The sequence below is a fragment of the Agrilus planipennis genome, unplaced genomic scaffold (assembly GCF_000699045.2).
Source record: "Agrilus planipennis isolate EAB-ADULT unplaced genomic scaffold, Apla_2.0 scaffold156, whole genome shotgun sequence".
NCBI classification, from domain to species: domain Eukaryota; kingdom Metazoa; phylum Arthropoda; class Insecta; order Coleoptera; family Buprestidae; genus Agrilus; species Agrilus planipennis.
Window position 1 is genome coordinate 407035 of NW_020438859.1, and position 15495 is coordinate 422529.

Genomic DNA, 15495 nt, shown 5'->3' on the forward strand with positions numbered 1-15495 from the left:
CACGTTGGCCGCGTTTATAAAACAAAAGCGGTTGCAAAAGAAAAAAGATAAATAACGTCGCTGTTTTGCTTTGCCGCATATACATGTGTCATTTTTGAAACAGGAATGCAAGTCTAGTTAGGATGAAGGAAGGGCTGATAAACATTTCACCCGATTTAACTTTGATTTATCGCGATCTAAAATACAATTGCTTGTATATCACGCGAACAGAATAAACTTTACCTCTACTTAACGTTAGATAGATTCGTTTCATGTAAACTATCTTTAATCCAATTTGGCAAAGATATTTCATTGTGTATGATTCAGTCGGCATTTATTCTGCGATAACGCGATAACTTACTTTGTGGCTAATGATTCAGGCGCATTTGGGCATCTAACTCAAACGTTTTCAAAATATTTTTTCTCATGATAATTATTGGACTTTTGCGGCATTTAAAACTGCAGCAAGTATGACTTATAATTTGATGTAACAACAAATCAAACTATCTCTTATAGAGACGGACTCTCCAAGCACGACCTTCAGGTCACATTCATTATTTACCTATGAGTTAAAGATAGTCATCTTTCTTTAATTTTAAGAAATTGGCAAAATAGTCTATAAAAGGACGCCCTTTAAGCAGTTGGAAAGAAATTTCACCGCTTCAACGTCGTTATAACCGATATCTACTGTATGTAGTCAAACTTTTATCATTACCAGTCAGTTTTCATTAAAATAAAACTCGCAGTTACTTAAAGAACGAATAGGAATACAATCTCAGGCCGGACCTGCCTTTAATTTGCATCAAATGTCGGTTAGTTATTGTCTCATGCCAGGCTCTCTACTTCTCTACTACATAGCAATAAGTATCCAATAATAAATCTGTCTCGATTACATAATCGAATTTCCCTTCACGATTTAATAACCAATCACGTCGCAGGTTAACACACCTATTATACTATCCGCTTTATTAGTCAGTCGCTATTAACAGTTTCCAACCGACACAATAGCCGTTGGCTCTAACGTATTTTCTTCCTCTAATTATTGCACGCCTTTTTTACACCTTCTTCGAAAAACGATTAACTACTCCAGCACATCAAGATTCTGATATAACTTAACGTAAAAATTAAAATATCTCGAAATTTCAACGGCTTGTAGCTTTCCTTGTGTTTGAATTTTGAATGCGCCATCAAAGAATAAGTCAGAAATGATTATCGTACTTTCTTTTCTAATTCATTTTGAGCTATCTATAGTGGTTGCCCGAAAAAAAACCCAATTCCAAAAAGAGCATACATTGCCGATGTATTATTTAATGGAGAAATTGAATCTGGTTCCAAAATTGCCCTAAATAAAATTTTAATTTGAAATCCAAATGCGGCAACTCGGGATTGTGGCATTAAAATGTTTCAAAATCTTGATGTGCTGCAGCAAGATCACATTTAGTCCTTCTAATTTTTCCTTTATAATAGTTGATTTCGTTGATCTGTACTATTATAATAAGCACCTAAACCTGATTTTTCCGTATTAAGGATCAAACCAATGTTTTAAATAACAATTCCATTAAAACCCTTATGAGGATAATTCCTTTTTAAACTGACGATTACGCATAATGCATCTAGGTATAAATACGTGTCAAATTAGGAAAACTCTTACTCTTCGCAAAATGCAAGAAAATTCAAATGCATCTTCCATATGACTCACGCTTGTCCTAAACAAGATTGTTGTGAAGAACTTGAAAAACTGGTTGCGAATATTTGATGAAATTCTTTCTTAAATGCGTTTGCAACTCAGTTGAATATCGAAAAGCAATATATGCAATTTCGGTAAAAGAAATAAAAAAAAACCTTCAATAATTTTAACGTTTACTTTGGTATATCCACATCACATTGCACTTTGGAGCATTGCATAACGTTGAAGGTTGTCATGACCAATTTTTTCGAAAAGTTCAAGTCAAAACCACCCAACTCAGACAACAAACACTACACCAATAATAACTAAACTTTTTACAAATAACACCAAACTCGTTTTCTGTTTTACGCGACATTGGAACCGGTGAAGTTCTTCCTTCAGAGTGTCGTGGGTAAACTGATTGTGAAAATTTTTGCTAACGTGCCCACCTACCTCCATCCTTTTATCGGTAAAATGCGGGACGTCTTTTATACCCAATAAAACTTGCAACTTAACATGAAAGGTTAATAATTAAAAATCGATATGGAAGAGCCAAGTGTCGACCCATTTCTACAGTCGATCCATCCATGCTGGTGGATGACGTAACCCTCAATCGATAACACGAAAAAAAACTAATGATGTTCAATTTATTAAGGCTTTGTAAATTCAAAACAAAAATTGAGGATTAAGAAGGGCAGCATTATATGCCCTACTACAATAAAAAAGGATGCAAATAGAATTTTGATTACACATTTTCTTTAGGTGATGTTTGTTTATGCATATTAGCCCTCATATGTACCCATATAACCAAATTCTATTTAATTCAAGTTCACCGCTGTGTTCTGACCTTAAACGAATAGGTTAAGGGTATTTGTTGCATGAATAAAATTTCTACCAATACATATTATTCACAATAATTTTATAAAAAAAAAAGTTCCTGCAGGATTCTACTATATAAACACTTTTTTTTTTCGAGTTTTTCGCGTGAAAATCTCATCAATCAACAGCCTACAACAGGCTACTTTGCTACAAGAACACATAAATGTACGTAAAAATAGTCCAACAATATTTTCATAATCGCCGACCCCATTTATTTTTATAGTTACGCGTGCGGAGTACACTATGTGCGTGTTTTTAATAATTCTGTTTACGTTGGATATTTTAATGAATGAAAAGCACACGATTTCAAAGAAGGCGTGTACAAAAAAATCCTGAATCAGCCTAGACGCACTTACCGCATTGATTTTTAAATGTAATCATCACTATTCATACGTAATACATTTTATATACTTGAAACACCTATCTACGGTTACAGGGTGGATAAAAATGAACAAGACAACAATTTTCATTCTTTAAGTACCGAAAGTTCTAAGTGTCTTTTTGACTTTATTTGAGATTAGTTTTATAACATGAATAACTAAAAACATACTTTTCCGTAGAATAACTATGCTGAATCTTCAAAGGATTCCTGTGGAAGGATACATTTTCACTTTCGCACGAAGTCATTATCACTTTATTTGACACGATCAAGGTCCAGGTCAAGTTTGTTCAAAAACCCGTCATAATTTCACACACAACAAAGTGGGGAATTCGGCCGACTAGCCAACTAACTGGTTTAGTCCTGGATAGTCTAAATTACATCCCGACCATGTGAACAATAACTAGCCACCGACCGTCACGAGATCTAAACGAACTGACAAATTAAACGGAAAAAAGCAACTTGTTGCTAAGTGTTCCATTAATCGCTTTTTATAATAATCATTTGCCAAAGTTTTGTGAGTGTGTAAATGTAAAGAGATCAATGGCCATGCGGGTAGCACTAGTGTAAAACAGGTCGACAACGAAAAATCTTCATGGCATGCACCGGTTACTGAGAACGCGACTCCTTTTCTGTCACCGAAATACCCGAGAGGACTCGTTATTAACCCGCCTCTAAAAAGAGTACACACGGAAAGGATTCAAGAAGACACACACAACGTTCGATATTTTTGGATATTCACGAGTGAACGAACAATCTCAATAAACACAAGTCGGACATTAATTAGCCAAACCGATTTTATCGTGTACCTAGAATGTCCGGCGAAATAAAATTAGGATTTTCGCAATACTAAGACTAATATAAAACTGTGACCCTCAGATGAGTATTATTATTGTTATCGTTGCATATTTTTTTTTAATTCCAGAAAAAAATAATGAAATTTTGAATAATTATACCTGTTAGAAAAATCTAAAAATGCTTTACTAAATGATTTAAAAACTGGCCATCTCATTTCAGAGTTTTCTGAGGTTGACATGGATTCTTGTGGCGTTTTAGCATTGTAAATTTACTGTGAATCTTGATAAAAGCAAAAAACGCTGAGAAATGCATAAAAGTTCTGCTGCATATCGAATGTTTACAATGATGCTTAACAGACCGACAAAATTTCACAGTAATACTAACCCTATGTCACATTATAATCAAACGTAATTTATTTATTTTTGAAATTCTTGCTTTTTGAAGAGTTCTTTTCAAATGAAGCAAAACAAAATATGTTTTAGCTTCCCTTAAACTTTGATTAAATAACTCGACAAATCCTCTAGCTACTAACTCGGTGCAAATTTTCCATGGAAATTACGCAGAGGAATGTGAAAATCTTTTCTAATAAGGAGTAAATGCGATTTCTTACCCGGGAGGGAATGTTGCGTTTTCGTACCTGAAATGAGGGAAAAATATCCTACTTTTGGTAGGATTATCGAAAAAATTTTAGATTTAATTTCACACGCCGATTCTTTTCAGAACCTACTGTCCTCATTTAGTTACGGGAAATGGGACACCAATAAAATTATGTACTACATTACTTCCCATTAAAGAACCAGCGACCAGATGTGCTTTTTCACATTTGTTATTGTAATAAAACACATTTTGTCAACCGTCCACATTCAGTAGTAACGTCTAAAAGAAATGCTACATTTACAATCCATTTAGCAAAACAGCGCGTTGTCATCATTATTACATGTCGAAAAAATTATGAAATAAGCACATAGAAATAAATATGAAACTTACTTTGAGGTATTATGAAGTGGATCGCTAATATTTCTCCTCTGCTTTCTCTGCAAGAAAAAGTTCTCTTTCACTTTCGTTTACTAACAAAACAAAGACACAAAAACTGTCATTCTCTTGTTATTTATCTTGTATCGTTGTTTTTGTAGTGTTGTTGTTGTACGAAAGTTTGCACAAACAACAACTTCAGAATGGCAACAAATTAGACAGACATTAATAGATAATTAATATGTACTTGTAATAAAAATAAAAATAAAACAAACGACCGATAGACAAGTGGGCGGCTTACCTTTTCCGATTGTTCTTTGACACTTTCCGACCGATTTATATTCGTTGATGACTTTTTCTTGTTTCCGGTGTAGGTAGGAAGGCTGACCGTACTGAAAAGTAAAAAGGAAAATGCATGAATCATCACACCGGCACGTACCGGATTCTTAACAAGAAAATAGTTGACACTTTCATAGGTCACAGTACAAACGTGACCCAAAGACATAACGTTCGCGATTTAAAAGTATAAAAGGGATAAACCATACAGTTAAATCAAAATAAGCACACAAAAAGTTGTAGTACCTAATTACCCAATTGATGAATTTATTGGTTTTATGATTGCTTTAACAAAAATTATCAAGGTATGTTTGAAATTAATAAATTCACAATTGTCCTTTTCGTCGTAATTTGTAGAGCACAAGGATAAAAACCTATTACGTGATTCGAATCTTCAATAAAAGTACCTCAGCTTTTGAGAATTAGTACGTGACCTGTTGTAATCAATTAAAATATTTTAAAAAGCATGTTCACTAAACAAATGTAGGTGCAGACAGATATTAGCATTAATGATCGATTACATTAACTTCCTGTACTGTATCCACAAAGACACACATACGAACGCATGTATTAATATGTATGAACCCTTATTATAAGAATAAGAAGTTTCGTTAAACGCAGTCAATAACTTAAGAAGTCATTGCGGTCAAGGACGACAAGAGATTGCCTCCGAACAACCGAACTTCTTCAACAATAATAACCGACGAAAGAGACGACTCCGACGATGATCTCATTCGCCTTGTTAATAAAAAACAGCCACAATACGAACGACGATAAGTAAGACAATGTACCGCCGCTTAATTAATTACGAAATGCTTGCATGAAAACTGCTTATTATTATTATAACATAATATCTATATACTTTATGCATATTTGCGAAGTGTTAAGTTACCTAGAACACTGGAGTATACCTGCTGTATTATTAATAAATATCAAAAATAATAACGGACCTACATTACATCCTTGCGGATCTCCACAAGTAGCCGCGTAACAAGGTGAAGTAGATCTACTGTATGTTACCATTTCATTTCTGTTCAATACGTAAGTAAGACGAAAGTTGAAGAGCAAAAGTTTTAGAACAACCAATCGCAATTATAAAGCTTTTGGAAAATCAATTAGAAATAGTATGAAAAAAATTTTTATCCTACCTAAGTATTGTTATAATATACAATTTTAAGCATTCGTTTAATTCACCAACAGCAACAAATTGCGAAAAACTATTCGCTGGGTCACAATTTGTTGATTTACGTGTATTATAAGTTCATGACGTCTAGAAAATAGAAACAGCTCACAAAATTGAGTTAAGTCGGTAAAATGGTGCAGGTAATGAAACGTACATTCGTTTTTAGTTTGAAAAAATGCCAATTAAGTATTACAAGTATGTACATGAATTACTGTTTCAAAATTTACTGCCATACATTGAATCGCTAAGAAAATTAATTTAAATGATAAGACGTAACATGGAAATACACAAGTAGCCTAGCAGTTTTTAATTATTGCTGAAGGTCAAACGTAATCAATGTTAGGTACCTATTAAGAAACACGTCCAACAATTTTAATTTTATTAGGTCCTTTCTGTTATTGTTACCTGTACATATTTATCGAGATAAAGCATATGTAGCTTCAGCCAACTAATAAAACGATTTCGTATTGGAAATGTTAATGTCACATTGTAACTATTCAAGTTTAGTAAATACATAATTAGGCAAATGCTTACTTAAATTGCAAATTACACGTTAATGTGCTTGAACAAGCAAAACTAGAAATTATATCTACCAAAGCCAGTACTAACTAATCGTTACGACTTCAAACTGCTTACACGATAATAAAATAATTGGATTATGATGAGGACACTAAAATTATTTATTACTTATTCGTTTAACGCAAAAGAACCTCAAATTTATTAGGCAATAATACAGAAAAGGTGAATGTGCAAAGTGTATTATGTATTGTATCAAATTTAAGATAAGATAATAATATGGAAAAATTATTTATTTCAAAATAAACGTTGTTACCTATATCGTCTCTCCTCATCAGAACAACCCGATGAAAATCGAACATTATTTTTAACTACTTGCTTTTTACATTTATTATGAGAAAGCCACGTCTTGCGCATAAGGTTTATCACAGCGTCCACATCCATGAATCCGGGATCCATTGTAGATACCAAAACAAATAGCGACACCACAAGAGATACACACACGCGAAGAAAAACACATTCGTAATACGTAATATACACTAATAATAAATTGCAAACAATTGTTCACTCATTTACACCCCAAACAAACTTATTGTTTCCCTTTTGCTTAATATTTTTACGCAAAATTCATGCAGAATCGACGCATATTTGCGGTACGTGACAGCGCGACAACGATCGCCAATCGTCTTTGACAGTTCATAAAATTGTTATCGCGCTTTATCTCAAACGTCTGATAATACGTTATCAAAAGCAGTTGTTGCTAGAGAAAAATTTCCCTTTCACTGTAAAAAACTGACGAAAACACGCGACTGCATCCACGCGAAAAGGTAAACAAGCAATAGATTTGTCAAATAAGGAACTACTTCCACCAATATATTTGGAGCAAGGTTTTGAACATGTGAGACTCGTTACCATGTGATGTTATTTTGCGACAGGCCTTATAGGTGGATGATATCGTGGATAGAAAACGATAGAAATGAGGTGCAGTAGGAGACCAAGAGACGCTACGCAATAGCAAAATGGATAGATAACAGATAAAATAACAAAAAGAAATTTGAAACTCAAGCCAATGCTTTACTTTTTTACAGGTGAAAAGTATCGATAGTCGTTGGAAATTTGGAAATTATCACGAATCTCTGCGCGTGTGGAAGATGTAACAGAAAAAATTACTGTTTCTTCTTTGGATTATCACGTAAATACTGTAGAAACGTATTTTATTTTTATTAATTGAAGGAAACTGCTATTTATTTTCTAAAATTTTTATGCATTTATTTATCTACCCATGCAAATTATTATGTGATATATTCATTGCAGCAAATTGAAATACAAATACGTACGCACTGGTGATAGGCAATAAAATTTCCTCAATGACCTAATTTGTTGTTATCTAAGTGATGTCCGTATATAATAAAGCAGTGGGCATAAATGCAGAGATATCGCTTTACAATGTGTCAACAATAAATTATTTATTATTCATTGTTTCGTATTCTTACCTTTAGAAATGAAAAAAATGTCAGAAAAAAAAATTACGACGAAATTTCCCTCTCAATCTTGAGGAAGAATTATGCAATAACATCACAAAAATTAGTAACATTAGCTAATTAAGTATGATAATAATCTAGATCCGTGTATCGATCTTCCCTTGCAGTTTACTGTCATTAATTTTATTATTAATTGTTAACAACATTATGCTCAGCTTTTTTCGACTTGCATGTTGTTTATTAGGTATATCTGCATCAGTTTAATTGCATGTATTATAATGTGTATCCACTGTCTACTCCATATACATATGTTATTATGGTGTCGTGTGTAATAATAAGTCTGAGGGCAAATAAGGAAGTCGTCCGATTCAAAGATATCTTGAACCAAGAAATAAAAGCCAAACATTCCCAGCAGTCTCAGACTTTCGTTACATCACACAAGTCTTACCGGATTACGTATTACGAAATGTCAGTCAGGTAAACAAACATTCCTAACAATATTGTATCACTTTCACCGCCGCGCCACGCCGATGTCATTGTCTTTTCCCATCGGATAATGTCGTCCAATATGTTTAGCTGCTATGTATCCTAATTTTTGTTTTGTTAAGTTGTAAATTTTCTCGAAAATTTTAGAAAACTAACTACAACTTCGCCAATAAATGAGTTCCAGCACAAAATTTTTTATTGCTAATCTGTCAGTGTTTTGGTCATTTTCATGTTTTTTTCAATATTATTACGAATCTTTAAGTTTTTGGTCAGCAAATCGTTAGAACTAACAGATACCGATCGCGATTTCGATCTTATGAACCAAAGAAATTTCTAAAGGGCAAATTTATGTAATATCGTAATAGACAATGTATCAAATTTTGCTGCTACTGAAGAAATTCTAATGTATTTCAATTTGTCTAAAGCAGATTTCATACGTGATAGGCATACATTTAATACGAACGTGTAACTTTTTGATTATAAATTTATAGAATTCGCACCGGTCTGTCCCATGACCCTATAGCTACGCGCCTGCTGGATGCAGTAACTGTCATCAGAGTTAAACAATTTGAAGTTACGGGGCTGATGAACTTTCGCAATATGCTCGACCTTTTCGTTGATTTTATTGGCGAAATTAATAGTGACTTAATGGAAATTCTATTTACTAAATTTCTATGAAAAATGAATAACAAATCTATGTAAATAAATAAACATTTCATTTTATGGTCATTTTCTATTACTAGTGCTATTGTATGAGATCATAGAAGAAATTTTTACCGAGAAATGTGACTAACACCTTCGAATTCATTTAATGCATTTCTAAAAGTATCAACAGCAACAATAATTGAAATAATTTTGAATTGGGATCACACCTGTCCGTGGTAATTGACGAAGTACCGTATGATACAAATATTAAAGTAAAAAAACCAATATGGAAATTTCAAGATCTTGGGTGAACGGGAACTGCCCTGTACATATGTATGTACCTGTACCTGTACATAGGTTCTAATGATATGTCTTGTGAACTACAAAGTAACAGTGGAATGAATGTCAAGCCTGTAAATTCTATCGAGAATACTCGACCTAAATGTCGTTCGCACGCTTAATTGGTTATTATGAAAGCTTTCGATAATGATTATTATTGACATTCCAGATAGATACACTTAACAATGAACAGGTTGGTTCATAAAAATATAGAATTATTATTTATTCTAGTATAGAACGTAAAGATATCAACTCGTAAACAACTTATTCCAACAATTTGCTCATTTTTCTTTAGAGGATTTTCGTTCCTTTCTCTGCAACATTTTACAAAAGTCTCGCAAAGGAAAATAAAATTGGGTTCAAAAAAATATCTAGCAAACATGATATCACATTATTACGCAGAGAGAGTTACAATTTCATTTTAGAACTTAATGAATTTAAATAACCGATACTTACTAAAAAATTGAATGTGCTGGTCGAAGACTTGTGTTTTTGAATGTTTTGGAAAGATCATAATATTTCGTACAGAAATTGTAGTTAAAATTTTGAGTAATTCCTCCCAACAACATCCATGAGTTTGTACTTCATCTTACGTTAATAGAAACTATCGTATTTATAAATAAATAAACATTAGGCACGATGATACTTTTCTACAATTACGGGCAAATTGTGTTTGGCTTTCGGTCTATTTTTGTGAGCAATAATGGTTCAAAAGGACATGAAACGGAAACTACAGTTGACAGTTTCATGTTGCGTAAATAAGTCCAAAGGTAAGCAAAGTACGAAATCCTTTCCCTTCCCCTCTCTACTCCATTCGACGCAAAAATTGATTTTAGCTCAAAACCTTGAAAAACTGAATTTCGCAAATAATAAAGAATAGTATTTTTTTCCTGTAGCCGAATCCGCATTTTCTGATGTGATTTTTCCTGATTAGGTAAATTCACTGGCTTAATCCGTACGGTGGCTATACATGCTCTAAAATGATATCACTCTCGTTATTAACACAAATTAATCAATGACGTAAAACCTCATTAGTTACGACAGATGATAAAATGTCTACGTTTTAGACAAGAAGTATGACTTTTATTTTTGTCCAGTTACTTACTAACTTACTTACTAAAACTGAATACATTAACTAAAAATATTATTAACAAAATACATAGTGTATTTAGTTGTAATTTAAAAATTTTTTTATTAGTCTTCATGGACATGTTGATAAGTGAGTCTTCAGTATTTTGTTTATGAACATCAAACAAATGACAAGTATGTAAAGAAAAATTGTTTTCTATCTTTACAAGCAATATCTGTAGTATAATTAGATTCAGTTGGTAACAACTGCACTGAATTAATGAATTATTAATCAAAGGTCTGTAATTAATCTTTTGATTTTTTCGTCGACCCAATTGCCTCTATGACTAATATCGTTTTGTAATGGACTGCAATCCACGATGCATTCCATCACGTCCCATAATAAACCCGTTATGGTACCACAATATATTGAACAGGTGATGTATTTTATAGAAAAGCAATACACTCCCAAGCACCGACATACGACAGCCATATCATATGGTTCACATATATTCCAATAATTTTTAAAGACGAAGTAAATTAGGTAACAACACACCTATGGATACAAGAAACAAAACTTCTAGATTTCTGTACTAGTACGAAAGGATTGCCATTAGTATATATGCATAGTATGTTGTAATATAACGCTGATGTTAACAGTACTATGCATTTAATCATTGTGTTATCTAGACACAACCGGATGAACATTATCACATGTATAATAATAAAAGAAATGACGATAACTAGTGGCAATCAACAGCAAAAAAAATTACTTACTGTTAATAAAGTCATATGTATGAAACTGAAACATTAAGCATCACTTCTTATTTATTTCTATCATATGGAGGAGAAAAAGAAGTCTTATTTTTTAGTACCTGCCAATGTCATGATGATCAGTTGAATAGTTAAGGCGTGAAATAGTACCAAACGAACTCACATTCGCATCTATAAAATTAGTAACGATTACACGGAAGGTGAATAGTTATGAGTTGTACTGAAATTAATTACACCTCATAAAGTGTCTGATTTATACATATAATAATTCAGTTAATCGCACTGTTTTTTATTATAACTACTCGCTATTAGTCTTTTCCATAGTGACCCGGTAGAGTCAGTTGAAGAGCGTGATAAAAGCATTAGTGGAAGTGTGAAGAACAGTAGTTTGCGAAAACGGAATTATTAACGTAGGCGCGTTGTAACAAGAACACATCGAATAATTAAGTCAAGCACACGCAAAACTGGTCCGTACATATGTTCATAAATACATTTAGCAATAGTGGAGACAAGCAGAAAAATGAACACCCGTTGCGTGTTGTAGCAATTTCCAGTTTGTTATTATTGCGGCAGAAGACGACAACATCAAAACTGACAAGAGAGTGAAACACACTGACCCAATTTTCCCGAAATACCAGAGCACAAGTGACACACAGGCATTTTGCATTTTTGTAAACCCCACGCACATAAACAACTGTCCAAGAAACAAGGTAAAGGATAAGACGCCGTAAGTAATTGTAGCTGCCCTAGACAAAAATTTTCAGTCTCTCTCCAGTCTCTCAGAGTCTCTGAGAGCGTCTCTTACAATCTCTCAGTTACTGCCGAGGTATTTTTATAGATCTCTCACACTGTCTGTATGAGAGACTCGAACGATAAAATTGTTAATTCAGAGATTCGAGTCTCCCACAGAAAGACTGAAAAGTTGAGAGACTCGAGTCTCTCGTTCAGAGACTGGATACAAAATGAGGATCTCTCTATGAAGCGACTCGAGTCTCTCGTTCAAAGACGCTAAATAGTTTTTTTGACAGTCTCTCGATAGTCTCTCTCAGCGACACCAAGAGACTCGATGAGAGACGGAGACTCGAGTCTCGCTTTCAGAGATTCTGAGACTGAACATTTTTATCTCGGGTGGCCGATGATGATATGGGCACTAGGTATGCTGGAACTTTTTGAAAATCGATAGGTGCATTTTTGTGTATCGTTGGAAAAGATTTTTTTTTCCATGGCATTCCATGTATCACGAAAGTGCGGCTTTTGACTTTAGCCAAAACTGACCTTATATTGATATAAATCTACCCTTATCCTAGTTTAAAAGTATTGGTGGGACCGCGATCATCTAGATGATCAAAGGTGATACTTCCGTAACACAGAAAACCGACCTTCTCTAGCTTTACACAACTTGTACGCATCGATTTTCAAAATATTCTAGCACTTTTAGTACATCACCACCATGGGTCTTACATTGAACCCATTTCCAGCCTTCATTCAACCACAACAATTGCCGATGGTGTCTTACCCTTTAAAATAGATTTTAATGTAATAAGCGGTGTCATGTCTTACATACAAGAATTTCTGAATTAATTACAGGAACTCGTACTTGTGGCAATCATAAAACCAAATATGTAGGTAATTCATAATGGAATCAAAAAAATAATACCTTCATCTTGTAACGACTATACGATTTTAGGGTGGTAATCGTTTATAAGTCAGGATAATTTAGAGGGTCTAGTTCCTTTAGAAATTCCGTTACTTAATTTTTAATAAACAGAGCATCAATGTATGTACATACTTCAATTATCATAAAGAGAATAATGCAATAAACAGCAAATAGGACCATTTCTGAAACTAACATACCTGTCAACATTGGCATTTTCGACGTCATGGTCGTTGTGGTTCTGGTGTTCAGATCCGGACTTGGAACTTTCTTCTCGTACCGAGTCCGGTCTTCTATCTGAACTAGACCTCGACACTGGTTGACCAGGCTTTGTTTCTCCTGAAACAACAAAAACAAAAACAACATGAGCAAACGAGTCACGTCCGGTAGTAGAAAATCATAAATTTTCCGCACGAATACTTCCCTGCTTATATTACATTTTGCGGTTATACGTACCGAAGTACTTTTAATAAACCTTCATAACCATGATGATAATACCATATTTCACACATCTATTAAGTAAGTGCCGAATAGAATCGAAGGTGCGAAGGTTAGGTGTACTATTTATAAATACTTGGGTGCATAAAACAGAAATAAAAATGGTGGAACGGGACGTTAGAATCGTGGAAATTATTATAACGAACGGGCAGACTTCCAGAGTATCGAAACGAATTTCAAAAGAAAAAACAAACACATCCTCTAGCAGATGGTCTGTCGTCTGAAACCAAAAATAGCTCGGGATACTGGAAGAATAAAAAAAGTGGTGAAAGAATAATTAAAGGCGACGCTGCCACTCCTCCTGCTAGGACCACATATCCCATAGGAACAAGGAATACACGTCCACACGTTGTACGTCTGTTATTATGAAACTCAGGGATCGTAGGTGGATTGTACATGTGTGCAAAATAAAAGTGCATCTGACATAAGCTCAAGTAAGGCTTTGAATATACACATGCATAGAAATACGAAAGTGCATTATTTCTGACTGTAACGTACTTCAATCATACTTCAACTACCTATATTATTATTACATTTTATGAATCAATCTACAAACATGGATGATTCGTCCAATTACTTATCACTTATTGATTATGATTGAATCGTATCGAGAACGAAAACTAACAACTTAAAATACAGAGATATAAGAACTCGAAATTCAAACGTTTAAACACTGAAAAATATCAGATAAAGAAAATATTACGTATTTTATTCAATGCGCCTACAATACGGCCAGTTTTGTCCCAATTTCCACTTGATTTGTAATTCTTCATTCATGAAGAAGTATTTTTAAGTTTCGACAACTTCGATTTCCCAAGGAGGAAATTTAGACTGGGAAATGACGCTGTACGCATTATTAGTTACTCCTTAAATTTTCTAGAAATAGAATTTCCACCGATATGAAACCTTATTATATTACAATTTCGTATGACCCATCTAAACCACGTTAACCAAACATAAAAATTGTAAGACTTCGTCTTTTTTCAACAGACTGGCAACCCCATAAATATTTAACAAGGTTTTGTCTCTCTATTTAAATAAAAACAATTAACAAGACGAATTTCACTTCCGCCCAACCTCCTACCAGAATAGTCAGGATTCCAGGTCCGTAATCAGGCGACATTTAAATAACTAACGTAATAACATTATAACTACGTCCTTTTTAGTTTACCGGCCCACGCCCGCGGCTTTCATGCGCCCACGAGAATTGTTTGCATGGGAACTTTCCAACAACAAATCCCGCGTATTTATTAGCCGTTTTAATTCCCGGTAATACAAGCAAACACCTGTACATCTATTAAAACCAAAGAGACATAAGAATAGATTTTTTACTTGTTTTGAATTTTGAAACTAGTTACATCTTACGGTTACATCTTTTATAAAAGTCGCCTTGGCACAAGCCAATAGTACTCAAAAGATGCTGATACGTTGAAAAATAACACGGAATCCTTTTCTATTCAAAAGATGCCGATACAACAAGGGGATTCAGTGGTACACGCGCTAAAGAGTAAAAACATACTTATCGGTTCTAGATATCATGAGTTCAATATTTAAAACAGAGGTTTGAAATTTTGTAGTAAGATAGATAAAGCTTTGTTCTAAAGCTTGTCGAAGGGCATATCTTAATTTTTTAATTTCTATTGAAAATACGTGTCCTATCTTCCTATCAGAAACATCAACTTTAAGCACTTGTAAATGCTTGTCATGATCATATTATTGGAAATCAAAAACGTACCGAGTTAGTGTGAACCTTTGTTACCCTACAAAAAAATTAGATATCTCGCAGCATTAGATTAAAATGTTTAGAATAGAAACCCATGTTTTCGGAAAAATTCACACTAG

General features: G+C 33.7%; 1 protein-coding gene across 1 annotated transcript in view; it reads right to left on the reverse strand.

Moving 5' to 3' along the window:
- The window catches only part of LOC108741019 (rho guanine nucleotide exchange factor 11), a 123184-nt gene that overhangs the window by 19416 nt on the left and 88273 nt on the right, over positions 1–15495 (reverse strand). The window contains exons 17-18 of the mRNA XM_018475586.2: positions 4975–5065; positions 4689–4735 (exon numbers count right to left, since the gene is read on the reverse strand). Coding sequence (XP_018331088.1) covers positions 4689–4735; positions 4975–5065 — 138 coding nt within the window. The remainder of the gene's footprint in view (positions 1–4688; positions 4736–4974; positions 5066–15495) is intronic.